The 24266-nt window shown below is 36.1% G+C and overlaps 2 protein-coding genes and 1 long non-coding RNA gene across 3 annotated transcripts in view; 2 read left to right on the forward strand and 1 right to left on the reverse strand.

The window, feature by feature from the left end:
* Window positions 1–8253, reverse strand: part of fstl1b (follistatin-like 1b) — a 45628-nt gene extending 37375 nt beyond the window's left edge. Inside the window, exons 1-2 of the mRNA XM_084421080.1 lie at window positions 7696–8253; window positions 7513–7569 (exon numbers count right to left, since the gene is read on the reverse strand). Of these exons, the coding sequence (XP_084277206.1) occupies window positions 7513–7569; window positions 7696–7698 (60 nt within the window). The 5' untranslated portion in view covers window positions 7699–8253. The remainder of the gene's footprint in view (window positions 1–7512; window positions 7570–7695) is intronic.
* Window positions 8254–16187: 7934 nt separating this feature from the next.
* LOC311297900 (uncharacterized protein) lies at window positions 16188–20276 on the forward strand. The gene is made up of 6 exons (XM_084420374.1): window positions 16188–17124; window positions 17505–17813; window positions 17962–18073; window positions 18770–18812; window positions 18922–18966; window positions 19205–20276. The coding sequence occupies exons 1-6, from the start codon at window positions 17055–17057 to the stop codon at window positions 19223–19225; spliced, it is 600 nt and encodes a 199-aa protein (XP_084276500.1). The 5' UTR covers window positions 16188–17054; the 3' UTR covers window positions 19226–20276.
* A 2523-nt stretch (window positions 20277–22799) lies between these two features.
* Window positions 22800–24051, forward strand: LOC311298288. The gene is made up of 3 exons (XR_014628930.1): window positions 22800–23057; window positions 23208–23322; window positions 24009–24051. It is a non-coding gene; the product is annotated as an uncharacterized lncRNA (long non-coding RNA).
* Window positions 24052–24266: the final 215 nt, after the last annotated feature.

The following is a 24266-nucleotide window of genomic DNA, read 5'->3' on the forward strand; positions in this document are numbered from 1 at the left end:
GTGTCACACTACATTTCTGAGCACTCTCTCTAGTTGTCAAAAACCTGTCATGGTTTTTGATCTTGTCTGGTTTTGTGTTTTTCTGCTCTGTTGTCCTTTTGGATTATCTGCCCTGTGCTTTGACCCATTGCCTTATTTATAGATTACGATTCTGGATTGCCCCAATAAAAGCTGCATCATCCTCAACCCATGTATAACTAGCTTATCCAGAGTTTTTAAACATTTCAAATATTAAAGTGATACTCTAGCTAAACCCCACCGCAGGGACCTTGGACTAAATGAAGTTCCGGGTAAAAATTTCCCCCTCAGAAACTTTTTAAAAGTTCAGGAACTTTCGGGGGTGGAATTTGGGTGCTGAACAAGCTGATTGGTTGAGTTCACGCAGCATTTTGATTGGTTGACTCCATGCAGTTTGACTCTTTTATTTCAACCACCATTTTTAAAAATCTGTTGCGGTGCGTGCAGTAAGAGTTGTTTGCTATTCGAATGGAGTATAAAAAATACGACAGATGGGCCGACGACGAGGTTCAGGCTTTATTGAGCTTAAATTCAGAGGATTAAATCCAACGGGAACTGGAAAGTAGCGCGCAGTCCTATGTCACCGGACTAATTTGCCTAATCTTCATGGTACTTTAGACCGAAATGGAAACGCAGACAGCAACAGGTCTGGGGGAAAAAAAAGTTCATAGGACGAATTGTTCTGGGTAATTTCAGTAGAAGCGCGGCTTATAAGACCTCCAAAGTTAAAACTTAAAAAGTGAACATGATGTTCCCCCCAGTGGATAAATCAATTTATTTTGAAGAGAAATATAGGTGTGTGTGAGGAAAATACAAATTTAGTAGCCTATTTAATATATTTACTAATATATATAACTATAAACTGTCATTTTCCATCCAGCTTTCATGAGTTCACGATCAACATCAACGTAAACATTGTTTACAATGTAAGCATGCTGTGCAACCCGTGAGTGAAGTCGCAGTCCACTGTGCTTCTGCAACACTTCTCGTGTGAGTTTCACAATGTGCTCACATCACGTTTCAAAACGTGCTGACATTTATGTTGAGCATCTTTGGCTGTAGTCACATATAGCTTTTTTAATTTGGGGGGGGGGTGACTTTAAAAAAACGTGAGATCCCTGCATTTTGTTGCACTCCATCTACACTATCTAGCTGTTGTTGAACAACAGAACACCCTTAAGAAACGTGTCGAGGTCTGCTGGACCCTAATTACACAGGGCTTTCACAGGGCTGTCGTTTACACATCCCATATTGAAAACCTGTAATTTTGCGTCAAACAAGTACCACAAAAAAATTGTTTGTGGATAACCCAGAAAATACAGTGGGCTAAATTCTTTGTCCCTGTATCACCTCGTGTACAAGTATCAGAACGAGCAGAACTAAATTTCTTGATCCCTTTTGTAATTTCCCTCATCACCTCATCCTTCCCATTGTCTGTTCCTCCCTCTCATTACAAGGCTCTTTCAAGCTCTGATGGCTATACAAAACAAGGCCATAAAACACCAGCACAAAGCCAGTGACAAGACACTGCGCATTCATAGAGAGACATGGGGGAGGGAAATGACGAAGGGAAACGAGTGCGAGAAAACAGATGGTAAACAATGCAAACTCTGATGAAGGAGATACGAGAGAAAAGAAAGAAAAAGAGTGGAATCAAGATAACAGTCAAAGCTTATCAAACATGAGATAACAGTGACGGAGACAGAGAAAAACTAAATAAAAACAGAAAAGAGTGGATATGTATGAAATGGTTTTTTTATGTTCATATGCAGCAGGAAATACAGTATGAAATTGAATACAGCTCAAAAGCAACACTGAGCAACACAACAAGGTTTGCATCAGCCCTGTTCTACACACAAAATACTTTAGTGTCTGTACTTTTAGCATTCGGCTGTTTTTATCAGTCAAAAACCACTTTGTGAACAGGTTTTTTTTTTTTTTTATGCTAATTTTGAGGAGTAATTTCTGGACTGAATATATTATAACATAAAATGTGTTAAATGGAACTATGTACACTATACTTTTATTAGTACCAATCGGATTTCCAATTCTGTGGAAATGGAAATCGTTGCATTCAGATTCTGTGAGGGATTGCTAAAATGGACCAAAATGTTCTGAATTCACCATTTTCTGTCGTGTTAAGAGAGCACACAACTTGTATTTAGTATTAATATTTCAGACATTTCAATAAAAAAATAATAATTAAAAAAAACAGACCATGCCTTAAACATCTGATGAGATTAGTCATAAAAAAGGTGAACATTTTAGACATTTAAGCTCTCAATTTGCATTAATGCATTTAGCAGACACTTTTATCCAAAGTGACTTACAAAAGAGGAACTAAAACTATTTTTCAAAGAGCCAGTGTTATACAATTCCAGGTTTATTAGACGACTGGATTAGGGAGCAGACTAGAAAAGAGGAGAAATGCAGAATAGAATTTTTAGCTCTCTCGCCTGTATCCTGTGAGTGTGTTTATATCCCCTTAATAAAAGACTGACCAGCTGTTTGTGGACACTACCCTGAGGGAGAAAGAATTCCTTCTACCAAATCCTCATTGCAAGAGATTGTTGAAAGCATTAGTGAAGCTTATAAATACTGACTGTGCTGACAGGAAAAATGCTGTGTATCATTATATAGAGGTATGAAGACATTGAGTCCAAATCCAATGTTTGACTAACATCCTGTCTACTAAAGGCTGGGATACATTACACAACCAGGCTCAAAATATCTATGGGCCCCATTTACACCTGGTCACTTCATGTTTTTTCTCTGATCGGAATGTGCAGCAATTGAAGATCGTATTTATCTTATTTTTTTACGAAGATACATTTATGTGCCCATGTTTTATATTCCCTTGAATGGAATCCGAAGCTAAAAAAATCAGTCTGTGCCCATCATACACTGTGATTTTCTATGAACTCTGTCAACTCATATCTGCTTTGACTTTCAGCAACTGGCATCAACTTGTCCAGATTGTAAATGGGGGCAAAGTCTGGGAAGTTGTGTAGTGTATTCCAGCTTTTAGATGCCTTCATGGTTGATGACAGCAGATGTGACCTTTGTGTGCGTTTTGGCGGTTGGTGGAAATAATAAAAATGGTAACTAATCAAAAAATTTTAACTGTTTTAATCTGATTCCATTTAGACTGAGAAGTAAGTATTGTTGTCATTAAAAATTGTTTGGTTATTGCCAAAATGAGCAGTTAGCCCTGCTGTTAGATGCAAAAATCCTGTTTCACCATTGATGGCCATTCCTCAAAGGTAGCTGTGTATTCTGACAAAAATATATATACATTTTGGCAATAACATTTACATAGATTTCAATGGTTGCAAGCTTCATTGAGATGAATGGGAAAGCTAAAGGACAATTCTCATCGGGTCTTTCTGACCTCCTTGGTTATTTCCTCAGCTCGCGTGAATGTGTTCCAGATCATTAGACATGACGCTACGGTACCTTGGAAGCCTGTCTGAAACCAGTTTCCATATGAGGGGGTTTTATACAAAAACACTAACTCATTGAATGACTGGGCAGCGATGCAGCTGGCTTTTCTAGCACAGCTAACATGCGTTAGGAACAATATTATAGCAATAGTGCATATACATTTGAATAAAAAAGGCATTGTATTGGGAAAGATCAAAACAATAATTTCAGTATATAGTTGAAATCACAGAGGATGATTACTCTCAGTAAAGATCACTTTAGCTCCAGCAGAGAGGGCACTGTGACCCTGACAGTGTCCTCTTTCACTACACCTCTCTTTTTCCCTATACCTCACTCTCTCTTTCTCCCTCATTTTCTTTCTCCCTCTGTAACTTCTATTTTTATCAGGGCTTAAAGCGCAGTCGATTCACCTGCTGTAAGGCAACCGAGACACGCACGTAGAAAGCAACTCAAAACTCGAAGAGCTCAGTTTTTGATTATAGGAAGGGATTTAGGTAACTGCATTATCCTGCCTCTGCTATTGCATTTAGCCGCGTAAAGAAAACAGTGCCTTGAGAAGAGCTGAAATTCATTCTTCTCCACAGTTTGTGATAATGTGTTTGTGTTTGTGCATGTGTGTGATAAGGTTTCATGTTCTGAACAGTGTTTTCTTCTTCAGTATTTTCTTTGTTCACTAATGTATTCAGTAAACGACAGAGAATCAGAGAGAGACTGAGGATAAGACTGAAAGATACTTCTTTTTGGGTTCTTTTCTTTTTTTAAAGGTTGATTGGCATGTATTGTTCACCTAAAAAAAATATATATATATATATATTTATATTTATTCTGGTGTCATAGTGTTTTATTTTGTACAATCAAACTCAATGGAAGCCAAAACTGCTGTGTTATCAGTGTTCTTCATAATAACTTATTTTGTTTTCCACAGAAGAATCAAAGTCATGTAGACTTGAAATGGTATGAGACGAGTGTGAGTAAATGATGGCAGAAATTTTATTTTGTGGGTGAATTATCCCTTTAATGATTTTTTTTTTTTTTTTGCTGACTGCCAATTATAAAACCTCCAATAGAGTGGAACAGTAGTGATGAACGTAAAAACCCATTCATATTCCTCCATATAGACAATTATTTGGTAATAATGTGCAAACCTTTAAATTAGGACCTGCCACAACAGATTGTTACGTAGTGATATAAACTTCTGTGGATGCCACAAGTTTAAGTTATTTGAAAAAAAAAAAGAAAAAAAAAATCCTGGTGAACAACTACACTACCCATAATCCTGGACAGAAATTCACCAATCACCAATCAGAGAAGCTGCTGCTACCATGCAATACTTTACAAATTAACTCGGAACTCCCGAAATTGCGAATGACGTCATTCTACACTCTCAAACAATTTTTGTATTTGCTTAAAACCAATTAAAATAAAAAAAAGTTTTTGATTCAATTACATAATTCACAATATTTTATAGGATAAGTAATTCATTCTGAATATTAAATAATTTGCCTACACATTTGCCTATTTGCCTATAATTTTAATATACTTGTTTTTTTTTGTGTGTTTTTTTGCTTAAATGTTTGATTTATTTTGGAGCTAGTTTTTCTTTAAAAATCCATGTGGAGTTATTGGAATTAATACAATTGTTATTAAAAAAATTCTGAATTGTGATCAGTCTATGTGAAAACATATAATCACAAACAATGAAGAAGATACACTTTCTTTGTCTTGGACTCCAATACTGTATAAATGCACACACACACACACACACACACACACACACACACACACACACACACACACACACACACACACACACACACACACACACACACACACACACACACACACACACACACACACACACACACACACACACACACACACACACACACACACACAAATCCATTCACTTACACGTACAATGTGAAAGCTCTATCAACCAACTACAAATCCTCCCAGCACAAACTGTATTTGTAGGAGTAGGAAATTCAGTGTGTTTTAATTTGGGGTGACACTATTTAAGAGCTTGTCTATGTAAGTAGCAAATCATGCCTTTAGGGAACACAAGCTCTGACAGATCCAAAGCCCCCACTGAGTAAGATACAAGAAAGAGACAAACCACAGCATGAACTGCGTGAACAGCGGAGGGAAGAATCATGCGGGTTGCATGACACCCATTATGAGCTGCTGTTCTTTTAGCTTAAGTGTTGTCTTATCAAACCTGTCAGCATGAAATTACTTAAACATCATTCTGGCATACAATAGCATGCTCTAACTACAAATGTAATCTCAATTCAAATGAAAAAATAATGGAACGTGATTTCACGCAATACATTTTAAAAACTAAAGCCACTTTGTTTTCAGCACACTGTATATATGTGCTTGTTTGAGAAATGGCAGATGTATTACAAGGAAGTGCATTCTTGATGCATGTGTCATTGACACAGGGGACAACTTTCACCAAAATGTGTGTTGTTTGTTTCAATACACAAGAAGTAAAATAAATAAGGCATTCTATTGGATTTCAAGAAAAATAAATACTTTTCACAGTGCATATAAATTTAAATATAGTGCAAGAATGTTTGCATTCGCGTGTGTTGAGTTTCCTTTTGTTGTGTGGCTTAAATGCAGCTCACCTGGCAGGTTGTTATTACACTACAGAGCATAAGAACACAATTAACACAACACTAACAAAGACAACATATGGCCCCCGTCAGCAGCTGCATTTGAGCACTGAAATCAGTGTAAACTCACTGGCCAAACACCACCTAACATGTTATTATCTGATTGGTTTTAACAGCTGTCTGTTTACAGCTCAATTCCCAAAGTAAAGACCACCAACCTCTCTCACCACACACAGAGTTCATTAACTACACAAACACGAACCAGGTGATGTAAATGTGTGTTTTGTGACAGATGCATCTTGACATCTCAGCTGGTCCAATATTCTTTATAAACAACTCCTTGATAAATGCACTTTACAAATTATTTAGTCATTGAATGGTATACATTTTAAATAGCATCTGCATGGAGCTAAATCTGATCAAATGTCATGTATTTTAGGTTAGATTTGATGAATATATTTAACAAAGAAATAATAATAAAATACATAAATAAAAGCCATGAGACATGGTGAAAGGAACTGGTTCTTATGGGTTCTTAAAATAATAAACATTTCTTAGTAGTCAGTGCTGGGTAGAGTAACTGATTGCATGTAATCTGGATTACATATTTAGATTTCCAAAAATTAAGCACTTGTAATTAGATTATATAACATTACATTACGTCTTAAAATACTCGTAATCAGACAAGAAATTCCTTTTTTTATTGATTACATGTTATTCTCACAAGAGTGGTAAATTATTCATAATTCATTGGTAATTGATAATTCATTGCTAAATCAATGATGGATAACAGTAAATAATGGATTATATTTTCTTTCTCTTTGCCTTTTATATCAATATGGTACAAGATTATCCTATTCAGATAAATGTGATAAACAATTTAGGTCAAAAGTAATCTAAAAGTAATCTGATTACCTTAAATGTGTAATGTAATGGTTTACCCTAACTAAAATTTGTGTCATGTAATTTGGAATCAGTAACCGAATTTGTAAGTAATATTCCCAGCACTGGTGGTAGTAGTAATATTATTAGTCAAATGCACAACTGGTGATGTCAATATGACACCGCCCATGAGGTTGCGACCCACTCCATGCAGAATACCAAAAAAAAAAAAAAAAAAAAACCATAAAAGTTGATGTCTAGAGGGCAAGTAAACATTATTAAACATGTTGTCCATTACTGTATGTGTAAAACCTTTTTCAATTAGCAAAAAAAATTAAAATAAATACTGAATTCAGCTTCAAGCCTACCGCCTTGTTTTGTTCTAATGGTAGTTGACTGGACTAGCCTATAGTTTTTCTTTTTCGATAGTTAATTAGGTGCAAGTTGGATTTCAGAGACACTGTAATCCGGTTTCCCCATAAACATTTTTTTTTCTCCCAAAAGACGAGCTCTTCTCCTTAATGAATGCGGGATTCATACAACTTACCTCGGCATGACAGCACACCACAGCCAGAAGGAAAAACACGGGTAAACATCGAAACATCTGTAACGGGCGGAGAAAAGAGAGAGAACGGAGGAAAATACATTACAAACAGAGAAAGCGTTCAAAGCAATACAACACAAGTTGTTTAAACGGTGTAAAGGGTTGTAAAGTGTTCAGGTTTCTCACCATGTTTGTAAGAAAAGCCGGTTTAGTGTGTTGTAGAGGGGAAAGCGCGGCGTCTGGTCCGCTGTAGATGTGGATCTGAGGATGTGATCGCAGGAAACTCGAGCAGAGCTCAGGAATCTGTTTCTCCCCCTCCGTGACGTGACGTGGCCCGTGGAAAGCCGTGGAGCAGATCCAGATAAAGAGCACACACTCAAATGCACACACTCCTCGGAGGGAGACCGACTCAAACTGGAGCTTTGCGTCGAAGAGTAACTTACCGTTTTATATTAGTCCATTTTACATGCAAATTAATTATTGGAATTGCAAGAAGACTATCGAGGAAGCAAAGCAATGGAATGTTGTTTTAGGTCAAATGATAGTTAGAAAAGTTGGAGAAATAAAGACAGCTTCTGCGTCCAGTGTGAAAGATAAATAAATAAAAAGGATAAAAACAATTACAATTACAAATTAGTAGAATATGAAAATAAATGGAACAAAGAAAAAGCAATCGCAAATCATAATTCAATATGCAAATAGGCCATTCCATCGCTGTTGGTTTCATTTTGAATGCTGAGCATTAAAGGTATAGCAGAGGATTTCCCCGAATTTTAGAAAAGAACCGCCCTCTCCACTTTTTGAAAAAAGGCACATGCGCAACACTCTACCTGCTCCCGAGAGGGAACGCCTATTAAACGTGTGCACGAGAGAGCATGCACGAGCCTAGTTCTCCTTGTGCACGCTCTGTTTACAAGTTGCTGTTGGCATGGCTCATACAAGCCTACTTTCTGTCAAGTAGAAACTTCGCGACTGAGGCATCAGTGGGAAGCACAACCTGTGCTTTTAGTGCACGCCAGCGTGTGAAATATTCTCCCAAAAACACTCTGGTCTTGTTTCTTTCTTCAGAGGCCTTTGGCTTTCTCTTCTTGTCATACAATTCGTAGACACTTTTTCTCTTGCGACCCTCAGACATTTTGAAAAAACCCGGTGAGAACGGGCAAGCTTCAATGAAGGCTGAAACCGTTACAGCTCACCACACACATACACCCGAAAGTGCGCATGCGCAGAAAGCGAAAACTACCTAGGGACGAGCACGTACGACGTACGGCCTTACGTAAACATATCACCAGAATGATTGACAACTAGGAGGACCAATAGTCTTGATGATCCACCCAGAAAAAGAAAATCCTCCGCAATACCTTTAATTTACGGCTGAGATTTTAATTTCCTTATTATGCTCCCCTTTGTATACTGCCTAATAAAACTAATATTTTTTTTTATGATTATTATTAAATTAAGGTCCCATTGTGTTTGTCATTAATATTTGCTACTTTGCCTTTAGGTGTAGATTTTATTCTTTAAAATATAGAAAATCATACAAAAATAAAATTTAAATAAAAACATTATTATTAATTTAATTTTTTATTAATTTAACCATCATTATTAAATTATGATTTAAACAATGCAAGAAAACCATACAATGCATAAACCATTTCAATAATAGTGTGAGAATTATGCAGTTGTTGCAACACTTTCCACCACCACACCACTGTTACCACTTGTTAGCCTACCACAAGTTTTATTAAAAGTTGAAGTCCTACATGTTTAAAAAGGAACAGTGAAGCTTTTAAGATAAAATATATGAAACGTGATGTGTTAGAAAACAAATAAAAATGAAGGTAGATTTCAGCTCTCAGCAAAATTTTTTTATTAAAGTTGAGGCAGTCGTACATAATGGAGACCCTCATCCAGTGTTTTTGTCACCTAATTAAAATCTTAAAGATCATCAATAACACATCTATGGACTGTTTTGTTCAATTCATTTAATAACAACGCTTCTTACAAAGCTGAAACCATCTCTGCAGCATTTCAAGAAAAAGTTGTAATTTACAGACAAAACCATCTGTTTATACATGCACGCTTTACTCACCTTAAGGGGCCGATCTACCGTGATGCAGGGAGCCACTGCATGCCATCCTATAGATAAAGCATTGCCACTCTGTCAATTTGGTATCCCAGTCTGAACCTATGAAATGTATAAGCAGTGATTCTTGGACAGTTTTTCAGCAGCTGCGTGTCATGATGAGATGAGATTTTTCAGCATACTCATTGGTCCTTAATCACTAATTAAGACATTTAATCTTGACCGGACAGGAGTGCCTGTGATTGTGGTGTCATTCAATATGCAAACATTGCATATTGCATTGGATATGCCCATTTCTTTCAGATAAGCTCCCTCCGTATCTGTTTTTAAATCCAAGTTAAAAACCTATTTGTTTGATAAGGCATACAATGTTGAAGCACTCTTGCATCATATTTTATTATTATTTTATTTTTGGGTTGTATTTAATGGTGCTATACAAATAAAATTGTCATTGCCATTATATGAAAGCTTAAAGATTTATACGCAAGAAACTGTCCATCTTGGCAATGTTTTAATGGGGTAGGTTTCCAGGTCTTTTCCCAACCCTCCCCATTAAATGGCACACACACGGCCAATTTGGCATGTCCAATCCACCTAACCTGCATGTCTATGGACTGTGTATGGGAAACCAGTCCTCACAGAAGGGACTTCTGGCTCGAACCGGGGACCTTCTTGCTCTGAGACGACCCACTCTGATGACTCTGAGAGCTACCCACTGAGAAAACATGTACACAAACATATTAATAAAACAACTTCCAAGGCTTAAACCTAGTCCCAGACTAAAATGCATGTTTGAGCTGTTTTAACTGAAAGCAATGTCCTAATTGAACTAAGGCCTAGTAATCCTGGCTTAATCTAAGCCCTGTCTGTGAAACCAGGCCTCGGAAACTGTTGATATTTAATAGACAATGTTTGGTGCCTTTGATACTGATTCTTTATAGAAACAGAAGATGATTATTTTGTAGTCCTTCTGAACTGTTTTACATATTTATGGATATGAATGTTTTGTCAGGCCCTAAATCAACAAGAACTATGAACGCTTGCTTTTTTGTTGCCACCCCTCATAGTCCTCCTGCCACCCCATGAATAATCTTCTAGATCCCTCGCCCGCTCACCTTCATGTCGTTCCATAACTTATGACTTTCTTTCTTTTGTGGAACTGGAATCATAATGTTTGGATATACGCAGTTTTTAATGGGATCTCACATGGATGTGACCTTTCATATCTGTAATGTGGCTTCAGAACACTTGAAATATAGTGCACAAGTCATACAGCGAACTGGGAACACTCAGAACTTTATGTTCTGGCAAGGTTAAAGTTATTAACACACATTCTTCAAGTTAATAGAATATGTTAATTCAAAGTTATCTGATCTTTAATAATGTTCTCAAAATGTTAGTGAAAAAAACACATTATTTATACATCGTTCATTAAAGATGTTTTTTTTTCTGAAACGTTTTAGTTGGACGTTTTCATCTAAATGTTGCTGCTTGTTTCAGAACATTCAGAGAACATTCAAAAGTAACATTCCCATAATGTTTGCATAATCATAAAATGGAAAGTCTCCTTAATGATCATACAGTATAACCAAGAAAAAAATGTTTTTGAAACATTTTGAAAACAAAATGGTTTGATGGTTAGCAAAACATTCTTAGAACATATTTTTGTTAGCTGGTTATGCACTACTTTTATTGTGTTTACGCACCATTAACATTCTTAATAAATTCTACTTTTGTATTCCACTGACAACATACAATCAAATAAATCATCAAAATAAAAATTTTGTGTGAACTATCACTTCAACCTAACAATGCATTAGCTGCTTCTCATAGCAACAAGTCTCTCTTGTGGTTAGCCTTACTTAAATGCAGAATTTTGATGAGATGTGGTTTTGCCAAATGACTGATCAAATTGAAATGATATCCATGTTTATTCCACACAGGGACCCTTTTCTTTTTTTTAAAGAACAAAGAGCCTTGTCATATCAAAAGGTAAGGGTTTGGTGTGTTGTGTGTACTGTATGCTAATTTGATCATGAGTTTCTAAACACATGAAACATATACACAAGTAAGGGCGTTCACTGAGCTGCATAGATTTATTTGTAAGACTTGCCAGTCATGCAGAGCAAATAGTGGCTTACTTAACCCAGACTTTGTCCTTTCTCATAATGTCTTTCAGCCAAGAGTGCCTGGTAATCAGAACAGCACATAATTGCTTTCTCCACAGCTACTTTTCATCACTGTTTTAACAGCATCTGCATAAATTCACTTCATGAATAAATATCCTGTCACAGATGCATCTACTATTCAATCTCATGTACTACACATTTAACACCATCTAGCCAGATATTCAGAAACAAGGTCAGTGGGGATGACGCCATTGTTTTTCTTCCTGTATGATCCCTTTATCTTCTTCTAAGATAGTCTCTGTAAAAAAAACAAGTGAAAACTTTCCTGTCTGTCAATGTGAGGCAGTTTCCCTCCCATCAAAGAGAATCCTGTCAGAAGCGAAAGTCAGATGTCCTACACAGCTGATCAGTTTCATACAGTACATGTCATGAAGGCTGTTTTTCTGTTTCTGCACACTTACTAAAGATGCTTCAGATCTTTAATCATTAATCTGTTACACTGTGGACACATTTGATATGAATTTGATTTGAGCATCCTTTAAAATAATTTGCTTTGGCTATAAGCATTCATTTAGAAACAAATTCACAAAATAATTAAGGCATATAACCAATCAATCGACCAAATGTCCTTTACATATACTGTTCTCCTCAACATTCACTTTTGACCACATCATTGTAGCATATTGGACATGGCAACTTTTCAATGAATAAATACAATTTGATAAGGTATAATAAAACATATCAGGATCAAGAGCAACAAAGGTAGTGGGATATTTGTGTGTTTTTCACAACCCACATAACTTTTTTGCTTTACAGAAAAATATTGCTTTAATAATGTCTTAAATTCCATAAGGTCCTATAGTTGCAGGCGAAAGAAGATGGAGCGGGGAGAGGGTAGATCCATATAACTTTAATAACACAGTAGTGAAAGAGGGTGGGGGAAACAGAAAAAGGTAAATTGTAGGAGATGCAGGAGGAAGAGTCCATGGAGGAATGTGAGTAAGAGTCTACGGAGGAGCCACAGAGCAACCAAGATAAGGACACAGAGGAAGACTCATAGCAGAAGCGATGGAGGGAGGAGCCAGGCACCGAACCAAATCCTAGCCATGACGAAAGTCCGTCACAGAACCGATGGAGGGAGAAGAGTCGAGGGGCCGAAGACACAGGGTGACACTGCAGGTCTGGAGGGCCAATGCGGAGCTGGCAGCTCGTGGGACAGAGGAGCTGAAGGGAGCCGGAAGAGGCGGAACTGAAGAGGTTAGCGGAGCCACCATAGGCGGAGCAAAGGAGCTGATGGGAGCCAGCAGAGATGAAGGTGAGGAACTGGAAGGAGCTGCAGGAAGAGGGAGGCTAGGCAGGACCAACAGCAATGAAGGAGACAGGGAGCTGGACGGGACCAGCGGCGATTGGAGAAATTGTGAACTGGCATAGTCAATGTCGTCATCTATTCATATATGGAATCAAACACTCCTCCATGGCTGGAATACGGGTGGGGCTCCACTCCCCCCATGCCATCTATCTCCACTAAAACGATGGACATTGGTGCTGGCTCTCGCTTCTGGTCAAGCTCTGTGACTGATTTGGGCTCCAGGATGAAAATGGCTTCAGGCAGCAGCTCTGGCTCAAGTAGTGTAGTAGTGTTTGGTGTGTTTGGTTGGCAAGGTCCACTCACTGGTGTGGTCCTTGAGGGGGGCGATCATCCTTGGTGAGGAGAAGGAGGCAAACGGCTGGCAGATTCATTTATAGCAGGGAGAGGTAGATCTTAATATCAGATGTTTAACTTTAACAAAAACAAAGATGGCAATCTAACATGAAAACAGGAAATGCAAACTAAGAGTCCATGAATTCAAGCAGAAACCTGACAGCAGTGTCATTTAAAGCTAAAAAATGACATTTCTGTAAACCCCCAGTGTGCAAGTTAAAGACAACTGTGGCAAGAAATAAAAAATATATAATATAAAACTATCATAGTATTGGAGAAAAATGCCTGGCCTAAAAGTTGTTCAGTGTATTAAGGCACATGGTCCTTCCTTGCTGACTTTATATTGAAACTAATCAACAACAGAATGCTTGCTTGATTATCTCGTATCTTCATGCTGTAGCAAATTAGTTCATGAGGAAAATATTAATAATTGTTCATAACTTGTTATGAATAATTATGAATGTTTGGATCAGTTAATCGGATTAACTTGATGTAGCTTCATTAACATTACAACCAATTAATCAGTTCATCCTGTGAACCCTCAATATTGGTTATTAATTGATTAATAAAAATGTTAATTTCCGGGGTTGGGAAATATCTTTCTTACTGTACAGTACTACAAAGAACATTTAGTCAAAATCTCGAATTTATTAAATAGACCTTGTTTGCAGGGCAGATAATCAGAACCAAATACGTATTGTATCAACTAAATCACAAACATAACTAATCTAAACATATACACATTCACACAATCACACATACATGGGTAAAATTGAAAGTGACTTTGATGGAAGGATGGATGGATGGAAGATGAAACCGTAAACAGGGAATGAAGCTATAACTATGAAAATAACCATCAGCTTATTATTTTCAGAGCACCTCATTAAATGTATACTTGCATGGCCTTTGCAGTGAAAGAGTTTCGTGAAGTTCCTGAAGGATTTTGATGGTTCCATGAGTTTCAAACGATTTCTTCTGCGTTGAAGGAAGAAATGGTGATGAACTTGAATGGTTTGTTTGACTCTGTTCTCTTTCAAGGTTTTCTCTCTCTCTACGAGCACATGGCTGGAGTGCTGGTCGGTAGAGGCCATGCAGAGCAACCAGGAAAAGGGAGGAAGTCGGAAGAGTGGATGGTAAAGTTGCAGTTTTCTTCTGAGTTGGAATAAAGAAATTACAGTCTGACTCTGTTGGGAGAGTGAAGGCATAGCAGGTCATGACGCCCATGGGCCCCGGTGGGGGTTCCCACAGACATCATCCTGAAGAAGCAGCAGTAGAAGCCAGAAGAAGAAGAGAGGGGTCACTGTGAATTTGTCTCTAATAAAGCCTGCGAAAAGTCCCACCTCTCCGGGTCAGAGGGAAATTCCTCTGTTGGCGATTTATGGATCTTTGTTTCAAACGTGCTCATTTGCATGTGCAGCTGCATTGGCTGCTGAAGAAAAAACTATGAAAGATTCTTGTAATACTAATATGTTACACAGCTATCGACATATCATATACACAATCATTTCGGTCCAAACATGGTACAGGTGAGGTTATATTTATATTTTGTTAAATATAACAAATAATTGTGTCTGATTTGTCTCAGTTGTTACAATGCAGACACTCATGTTTATTGTAGTCTGTGCAAAAGTCAGCAGAGATTGAGAATGTGAAATGGTGATGGTCTCACAGAGATGCAACACCTCCCCCTTTGTGGTTGATGTGGGAAGTGGTATTTATTAGTGGTTAATTATGAGCCTCAGTAATACCAGGAGCTCAGGTGTAAAGTTGTCATCCGTTACACATTATTCATGAGGAAATTAGTTATCCATACTGATTTTTCAGTTGATGAAAATGTCCTTGATATGTGGTCTCTCATTGTGTTATGCTGGTCTGTTGGATATGGATATGGATAACATCTAAATAAAGACATTATTCCTTTCTCTTCACCTCATGAGTCAGTGTAACCTTCAAAAAATGGTGTTAGTCAAAATATGTAAATAAATATGTACAGTCAGCTGGTCATTATGGCTTTACAAAACCAAACGGACTGTACTAATGTGCACAACATTGTAGTATCAATTATTTTATTATCTTATTGATTGGATTAAAGTTTGAAGAGCCTCAGACTGTGTGCTGTTTTTGTTTATTGCTATGCATGTGAAGTGTTCTTGGTCATGAGAAATATTTTAAGCATCAGCTTTGAATGGTTAGTTATTCCGACCACACAAACATGCTTCCTGCTTTACTGTTATAGAGAAACATGCTGCTCTACAGAAATCAAGCTAATGTTATACATTTACATACTGCAATATTTTAGCCACAAGACTCTACTTCTTCTTTTTTTTTTTAAATTAAGGCAAAATGGGCTACATGGCTACATAGACATTTATATTTATCTATAAAACAACAGGAGTTTATCTAACCTTATTCAATTATCAGAATGTATTTTTACACATAATTCATTTTTTTGTATTGGTTAAATATTTGGATTTCCCAATGTTGAAAAAATTATGCTTGTTCATTTTGAATAATGTTACTTCATAAACTGACAGCAAACCAAACAATAAAGTTCTACCAGAAAGACTTCACTGCCACGTCATTAATTCATAATTCCACGCTACCAATCACAGCTTGACATCAAAAATAAAAGACTGATCTTACCGTCCCATTTTGTTGCCCGCAGGTGTCGTAGCAAAGTTTTCCCCCATCCTCCCCACCACCACCAGAATGGCTCCCGTCCACTTGTCAGGGGGTAGGCTCCGCCCCTGTCTCTATCATCAGGCAGAACCTACAAGCTAACTTTCAGACCCGGACGGAGGACGGGGCCTACGCCAAAGAACTCTGAGACGGAGCTTGTCGAGCATCTACTTTTATTTTTGTCTGTAAAATCCTTTCACAAAATGGATTCTATTTTATTCGGAGTCTTTTTTGTTAGAACTAGTCTGATAAACTAGTTTATCAAGGAGTTATCAGTCATTTTTCAGATTCAGATTAGACCAACCGGTTTTATGTAACTAACTTAAAAAAAAGTTTTGACCAGTCTTGATTAGGCTGTAAATTTGGTTGACAAGGGTAAAGACATGTTAGATGTCTATTGAGCAAAGCTTTAATAAAATCTGCAGAGCTTTTTGCGGTAAATAGAAGAGCAATACTCAGTTTCAAGAGTAACATAGAGCAGAGCCAGAGAAAAATATAACATAGTAAAGAAGAATATTTTTTTAGTGTTTAACAAAGTAGAACATGAACAAGCGTGAGCTGGTTAATAAGACAAGTAAACACGGTAGACAGTGACAGGATGTGACGGTTCTGCTGTGGAAAACGAGCTCTGTGGTTTCACTGGTCACTGAAGACAAGAGCACAAAACTAATCCGATTATATTGTTACCATTATATGATTACTGTATATGTGAGCATTGCATTTAGGTGGCTTGTGTTTGGATTTACATGTTTAATAACATATTCTAATTCTAAAACTATATCTTAATAATTAGGTATGTCCGTCATTGCCCTCTATCTTCACTTCTTCCTTTACAAGTTCAGTTTCTAGCACGAACTAGAAACTGAACTAGGAACTAAGCCTTCAAGATACTGAGCGGACTGTGAGATAGTTTACACTCCTTCGCAGCCCTAAAACTGAGTGTCCTGTTATGGCAAATTTTCAAACCAGGATTCTTCATCTGGATCTCTGTGTCATCATTATTCTCCTGACTTACACAGGTACTGATTTAAGATCAAGATTTATTTCCTCTTCTACTTACTTCTCAAACCGATAAATAGGATGTATAGCCTTTCCATGATGGTATAAAGCCCAACATAGTTTGATGACTAAATAATATTATTATTGAACATTTTACAATTTAGTGGTGTTGTTGAAAAAAGTTGTATCACATTGTGTGTTTTTTAATCAGGTTTTAAAGATTAAGCACCATATGAACAGTGTTGTGTGTCTCATGAGTTTTTGGCCTTTTTTTTTTTTTTTTTTTTTTTCTACTGCATGATGACAGTGAAATTCTTTTCACAAGTTTATCACCCAGGGATGTGTTTTTCAAATACATCATAAGCCTTAGTAGTTGTTTAATTTTCTGTCTTTTCATCAGATTATTCCAAATCAAATCAAGAGCGAAGCATTCGGCAGCACATCAACAAAACAGTGTTTGTGGGGGAAACAGTGACACTTTACTGCAACAAAACCCCATTTGATGAAGATTTCTCATGGAGAATGAACAGCTCTGTTATTTTTAGTTATGACTCGACCAATAACATAACTATGAGAAACTTCAGCTCAAACAGGATTCACATCAACCCAGCCGTTTCAAAAGAATTAAAAATACATCAAATACAAGCGTCTGATGCAGGAAACTACACCTGTTATCCAGCAGCAATAAGATGGACATTAACAATAACAGGTTATTCCATGATTTTATTTATTTTATTTGTTTTCTAAAAAACAAAAACAAATAAAGGGCATTTATTATAGAAGAAATATAAGTTTTTAACCAGTGACTATCTAAGTGCTGCTTTACCAATATCATGTGTTTGACTCTTGTGTGTCAGAAAACAGACCAGCGTCACTCAAACAAATGCCGCTCTACATCATCATCATCATCTCATGTTCTGGAGTTATTATAGTCTTTCTGATAATCAGCATCAGCATCTGCATTCACAGGTGAGAGACATTGAGTTTTAATCAACATTTCTTACCTTCAGCAACAGTGACATGCAGTTCCAGCTTCTCAACAGCTTTACCCATGCTATAGAATTATGAACTGCTTCCTTCTTTAATTTTGTCCGACTTATTACATGATTTGCTACTTTTCAAATGTTTATTTGTAGGGAGTTTCTATTTAAAATGAATAGAAATAGCCAGCTTTATCGGCAAAAGTTATTTTCATTAACTTTACCTTTACTAGCTCTTCACTTGTATTTACATTTTGTTTGAATATAGAATCTATCAGTATTTGCACTTCTTATTAACAATATTTCAGTGCAAACACTCAATGTTAATAGTATCTATTTTTACCCTTTGTAAATGCATAAATACCACCTGATATATGTTTATTGATGTGGGGCCTATTCTTTTAGATATTGATTATTTAACTCTTGTCCAGGACCCAAACATTCAATTTTAAAATAATAAACTTTATGACAAAAATATTAATTTCAAAAGTGTTATTTTGAGAAATATTTTGTGTATATTTAGTATTTATAAAATGCTAGCTAAATTAGCCTTAGCAAAACATCCATTTTTAAAATGTAAATTCCATCACGTTAAATTGTTAATGGGCAAATGAAGTAAAATTGTGGGAAAAGTTTGTTTTAAGATTCATTCTGTTGTTCTCCAAATGCTACGTCATTGTAACAGGAGATTGAGGCAGAAGATCAGCTCTGGATCACATGAGGAGGATGTAAGTATTTACCACATCACAGGTTATTATTAGGCTCCTATCTTTCCTGGTTTGAGAAGTTAAACTTCTTGTGATATGTTTTCTTACTATTTGTGCATGATCTGCCCAGGTGAAGATGATCTCTCACGTTGACAGACACACAATAACAGCCTGTGTAAGTCAGTTCAACTTGACCTCCTACACACCTCAATCCTGTCTGTACACTGGCTAATCTATTTATGGCCTCCCAACTGCTGCAAAACATAAATTGTAAAACACAAGTTTAAAATTACTTACTAACAAGTAGTTAATAGTCTACATTTTTATTATCAATTATATGATAATTTCTGAATTGCACAGCAGACCTGAAATGTTTTTTGTGTTTGATTTGTTTTTCTCTTTGTTTTCATCAGGTCTACAGTCTTCATACATGATCTTTCCTGCTCAAGACACCAGTTTATGCATCTCAATACAGGAAGATGTTTGTCAGTCATTTTCATGTGTTAGAACAGGAATGTCCCAAGAATCAGTACAGTCTCAAAGGATCTGTATGTGCATGTGTTTTTGTCCCTTAAATGCTATTTGCTTATTTGCTTAAAATATTAAGCATATAAATGTCCTTTTCATTTTCAGAGGAACATGAATTTTAAACTTTGATATGTTTGACTATACTATAATTTATCATTATAATCAGGATGTTGCCAAGTGAAAAGAACCTCGGTTCCCTGAGATAACAGGAAAGAGTACTGTGTCGCTAGACACATTGGGAAAACTCCTTTTTCTCCGATTTACTGAAGCTTACAGAATCACACAGTAATAGATGGTGTGTGAATGGAAAAAAAGTTGTTAATTTCTAATGAATATGTATGTATCCATGTCATGCCATCTTGAGTCACTGAAATTTCACGTGGTCTGTCCTGCTATTTCCCACCAGGAAAGTCTTATTCAGCATACATTTTAAAAATGTTAATTGGACTTTGTTTGTAATTAGACTTAAGTCACAGTCTCTGTAAAAGGACAAGTGAAAACTTTCCTGTCTGTCAATGTAAGACAGTTTACGTCCCATCAAAGAGAATCCTGCCAGAAGCGAAAGCCAGATGTCCTACACAGCTGATCAGTCTTATACAGTAAATGTCATGAAGGCTGTTTTTCTGTTTCTGCACACTTACTAAAGATGCTTCACACTCACTGGTGTGGTCCTTGGGTGAGGAGGAGGAAGCAAATTGCTGGCAGATCCATTTATCTTCTCTTGGTCCAGTATTCTGTTACAGTATGTGCGGGTAAAGGAAGATAGAGCAGGGAGAGGTAGATCTTAATATCAGACGTTTAACTTTAACAAAAACAAAGATGGCAATCTAACATTAAAACAGGAAACGCAAACTAAGAGTCCATGAATTCAAGCAGAAACCTGACAGCAGTTCCATTTAAAGCAAAAAAATGACATTTCTGTAAACCCCCAGTGTGCAAGTTAAAGACAACTGTGGCAAGAAATAAAAAAATATATATAATATAAAATTAACATAAGGGGTTAGTAGTGGAGAAAAATGCCAGGCCTAAAAGTTGTTCAGTGTTTTAAGGTGAATGGTCCTTCCTTCCTGACTTTATAATGAAACTAGTCAACAGCAGAACACTTGATTGATTATCTCATATCTTCATGCAGACACTTATGTTTATTGTAGTCTGTAAAAAAAAAAAAAAAAAAAAAAAAGAGAGAGAGATGCAACACCTCCCCTTTGTGGTTGATGTGGGAAGTGGTATTTATTAGTGGTTCATAATAATTTAGCCTCAGGTGTAAAGTTGTCATATCTGTTACACATTATTCATGAGGAAATTAGTTATCCATACTGATTTTTCAGTTGATGAAAATGTCCTTTATACTTGGTATTTCATTGTGTTATGCTGGTCTGTTGGATAGTTGTGGATAATATAACATCTAAATAAAGACATTATTCCTTTCTCTTCACCTCATGAGTCAGTGTAACCTTCAAAAAATGGTGTTAGTCAAAATATGTAAATAAGTATGTACAGTCAGCTGGTCATTATGGCTTTACAAAACCCATCGGACTGTACTAATGTGCACAACATGCTACATACACAGCTACTTGCTAAAGAAATATATGGCAATGTGAACCATCGATTGTAGTATCAATTATTTTATTATCTTATTGATTGGATTAAAGTTTGAAGAGCCTCAGACTGTGTGCTGTTTTTGTTTATTTGTTATGAATGTGAAGTGTTCTTGGTCATGAGAAACATTTTAAGCATCAGCTTTGTGTGTGGTTAGTTATTCCGACCACACAAATATGCTTCCTGCTTTACTGTTATAGAGAAACATGACTGCTGCACTTTAGAAAACAAGTTAATGTTATACATTTACATACCGCAATATTTTAGCCACAAGACTCTACTTCTTATTCTTTTCTTAAATTAAGGCAAAATGGGCTACATGGCACAGACATTTATATTTATCTATAAAACAACAGGAGTTTATCTAACCTTATTCAATATTCCATCAGAATTAATTTAAAGACACGTAATTAATTTTTTGTATTGGTTAAATATTTGGATTTCCCAATGTTGAAAAAATTATGCTTGTTCATTTTGAATAATGTTACTTCATAAACTGACAGCAAACCAAACAATAAAGATGTAGTGATTAAACTTATGTCACATCAGTAACATGCTCACAATTAAGTTGAAAAGTTTTGATTAAACAGACTAAACAGAGCTTAGTAACATAAAATATTCACAAAATAAAGGGTTTTCATTTGCTTCTACAATTATCATGGCTCTCTGGCAACTATTCAGACAAGTGGCCATTGCATAAACTTCGTCTCAACTTTTTTCGCTTTTTGCGGTAAAAAGAAGAGCAATACGTTTCAAGAGTAACATAGAGCAGAGCCAGAGAAAAATATATATTGTAAAGAAGAATAATTTTTTTAGTGTTTAAGTAAAGAAAAGTAGAACATGAACAAGCGTGAGCTGTTTAATAAGACAAGTAAACACGGTAGACAGTGACAGGATGTGACGGTTCTGCTGTGGAAAATGAGCTCTGTGGTTTCACTGGTCACTGAAGACAAGAGCACAAAACTAATCCGATTATATTGTTACCATTATATGATTACTGTATATGTGAGCATTGCATTTAGGTGACCTGTGTTTGGATTTACATGTTTAATAACATTTTCTAATTCTAAAACTATTCTTAATAATTAAGTATGTCAGTCATTGCCCTCTATCTTCACTTCTTCCTTTACAAGTTCAGTCTCTAGCACGTCTACAAGCATTCAAGATACTGAGCGGACTGCGAGATAGTTTACACTCCTTCGCAGCCCTTAAACTGAGTGTCCTGTTATGGCAAATTTTCAAACCAGGATTCTTCATCTGGATCTCTGTGTCATCATTATTCTCCTGACCTATACAGGTACTGATTTAAGATCAGGATTTATTTCCTCTTCTTAATTACTTCTCAAAACCGATAAATAGGATGTATAGCCTTTCCATGATGGTATAAAGCCCAACATAGTTTGATGAATAAATAATATTATTATTGAACATTTTACAATTTAGTGGTGTTGTTGAAAAAAGTTGTATCCTAATGTGTGTTTTTTAATCAGGTTTTAAAGATTAAGGCAAGTAAAGGCAAGTTTATTTATATAGCACATTTCATACACAATGGCAATTCAAAGTGCTTTACATAGAAGAAATTAAAATAATAAAAAGAAATAAGAATACTTAAAACGGTTTAGAAAAATCAAATCAAATCAAAAACAGTACAGTACAAACAGTCTACCATATGAACAGTGTTGTGTGTCTCATGAGTTTTTGCCCTTTTTTTTTTTTTTTTTTTCTACTGCATGATGACAGTGAAATTCTTTTCACAAGTTTATCACCCAGGGATGCGTTTTTCAAATACATCATAAGCCTTAGTAGTTGTTTAATTTTCTGTCTTTTCATCAGACTTTTCATCAAATCAAGAGCTAAGTCTTCGACAGCACATCAACAAAACAGTGTTTGTGGGGGAAACAGTGACACTTTACTGCAACAAAACCCCATTTGATGAAGATTTCTCATGGAGAATGAACAGCTCTGTTATTTTTATGTATGACTCGATCAATAACAGAACTATGAGAAACTTCAACTCAAACAGGATTCACATCAACCCAGCCGTTTCAAAAGAATTAAAAATACATCAAATACAAGCGTCTGATGCAGGAAACTACACCTGTCTTCCAGCAGCAATAAGATGGACATTAACAATAACAGGTTATTCCATGATTTTATTTATTTTATTTGTTTTCTAAAAAACAAAATCAAATAAAGGGCATTTATAATAGAAGAAATATAAGTTTTTAACCAGTGACTATCTAAGTGCTGCTTTACCAATATCATGTGTGTTTGACTCTTGTGTGTCAGAAAACAGACCAGCGTCACTCAAACAAATGCCGCTCTACATCATCATCATCATCATCTCATGTTCTGGAGTTATTATAGTCTTTCTGATAATCAGCATCAGCGTCTGCATTCACAGGTGAGAGACATTGAGTTTTTAATCAACATTTCTTACCTTCAGCAACAGTGACATGCAGTTCCAGCTTTACCCATGCTATAGAATAATGAACTGCTTCCTTCTTTAATTTTGTCCGACTTATTACATGATTTGCTACTTTTCAAATGTTTATTTGTAGGGAGTTTCTATTTAAAATGAATAGAAATAGCCAGCTTTATCGGCAAAAGTTATTTTCATTAACTTTACCTTTACTAGCTCTTCACTTGTATTTACATTTTGTTTGAATATAGAATCTATCAGTATTTGCACTTCTTATTAACAATATTTCAGTGCAAACACTCAATGTTAATAGTATCTATTTTTACCCTTTGTAAATGCATAAATACCACCTGATATATGTTTATTGATGTGGGGCCTATTCTTTTAGATATTGATTATTTAACTCTTGTCCAGGACCCAAACATTCAATTTTAAAATAATAAACTTTATGACAAAAATATTAATTTCAAAAGTGTTATTTTGAGAAATATTTTGTGTATATTTAGTATTTATAAAATGCTAGCTAAATTAGCCTTAGCAAAACATCCATTTTTAAAATGTAAATTCCATCACATTAAATTGTTAATGGGCAAATTAAGTAAAATTGTGGGAAAAGTTTGTTTTAAGATTCATTCTGTTGTTCTCCAAATGCTACGTCATTGTAACAGGAAACTGAGGCAGAAGATCAGCTCTGGATCACATGAGGAGGATGTAAGTATTTACCACATCACAGGTTATTATTAGGCTCCTATCTTTCCTGGTTTGAGAAGTTAAACTTCTTGTGATATGTTTTCTTACTATTTGTGCATGATCTGCCCAGGTGAAGATGATCTCTCACGTTGACAGACACACAATAACAGCCTGTGTAAGTCAGTTCAACTTAACCTCCTACACACCTGAATCCTGTCTGTACACTGGCTCATCTA

Source organism: Rutilus rutilus (assembly GCF_951802725.1).
Source record: "Rutilus rutilus genome assembly, chromosome: 10".
Classification (NCBI taxonomy): Eukaryota; Metazoa; Chordata; class Actinopteri; order Cypriniformes; family Leuciscidae; genus Rutilus; species Rutilus rutilus.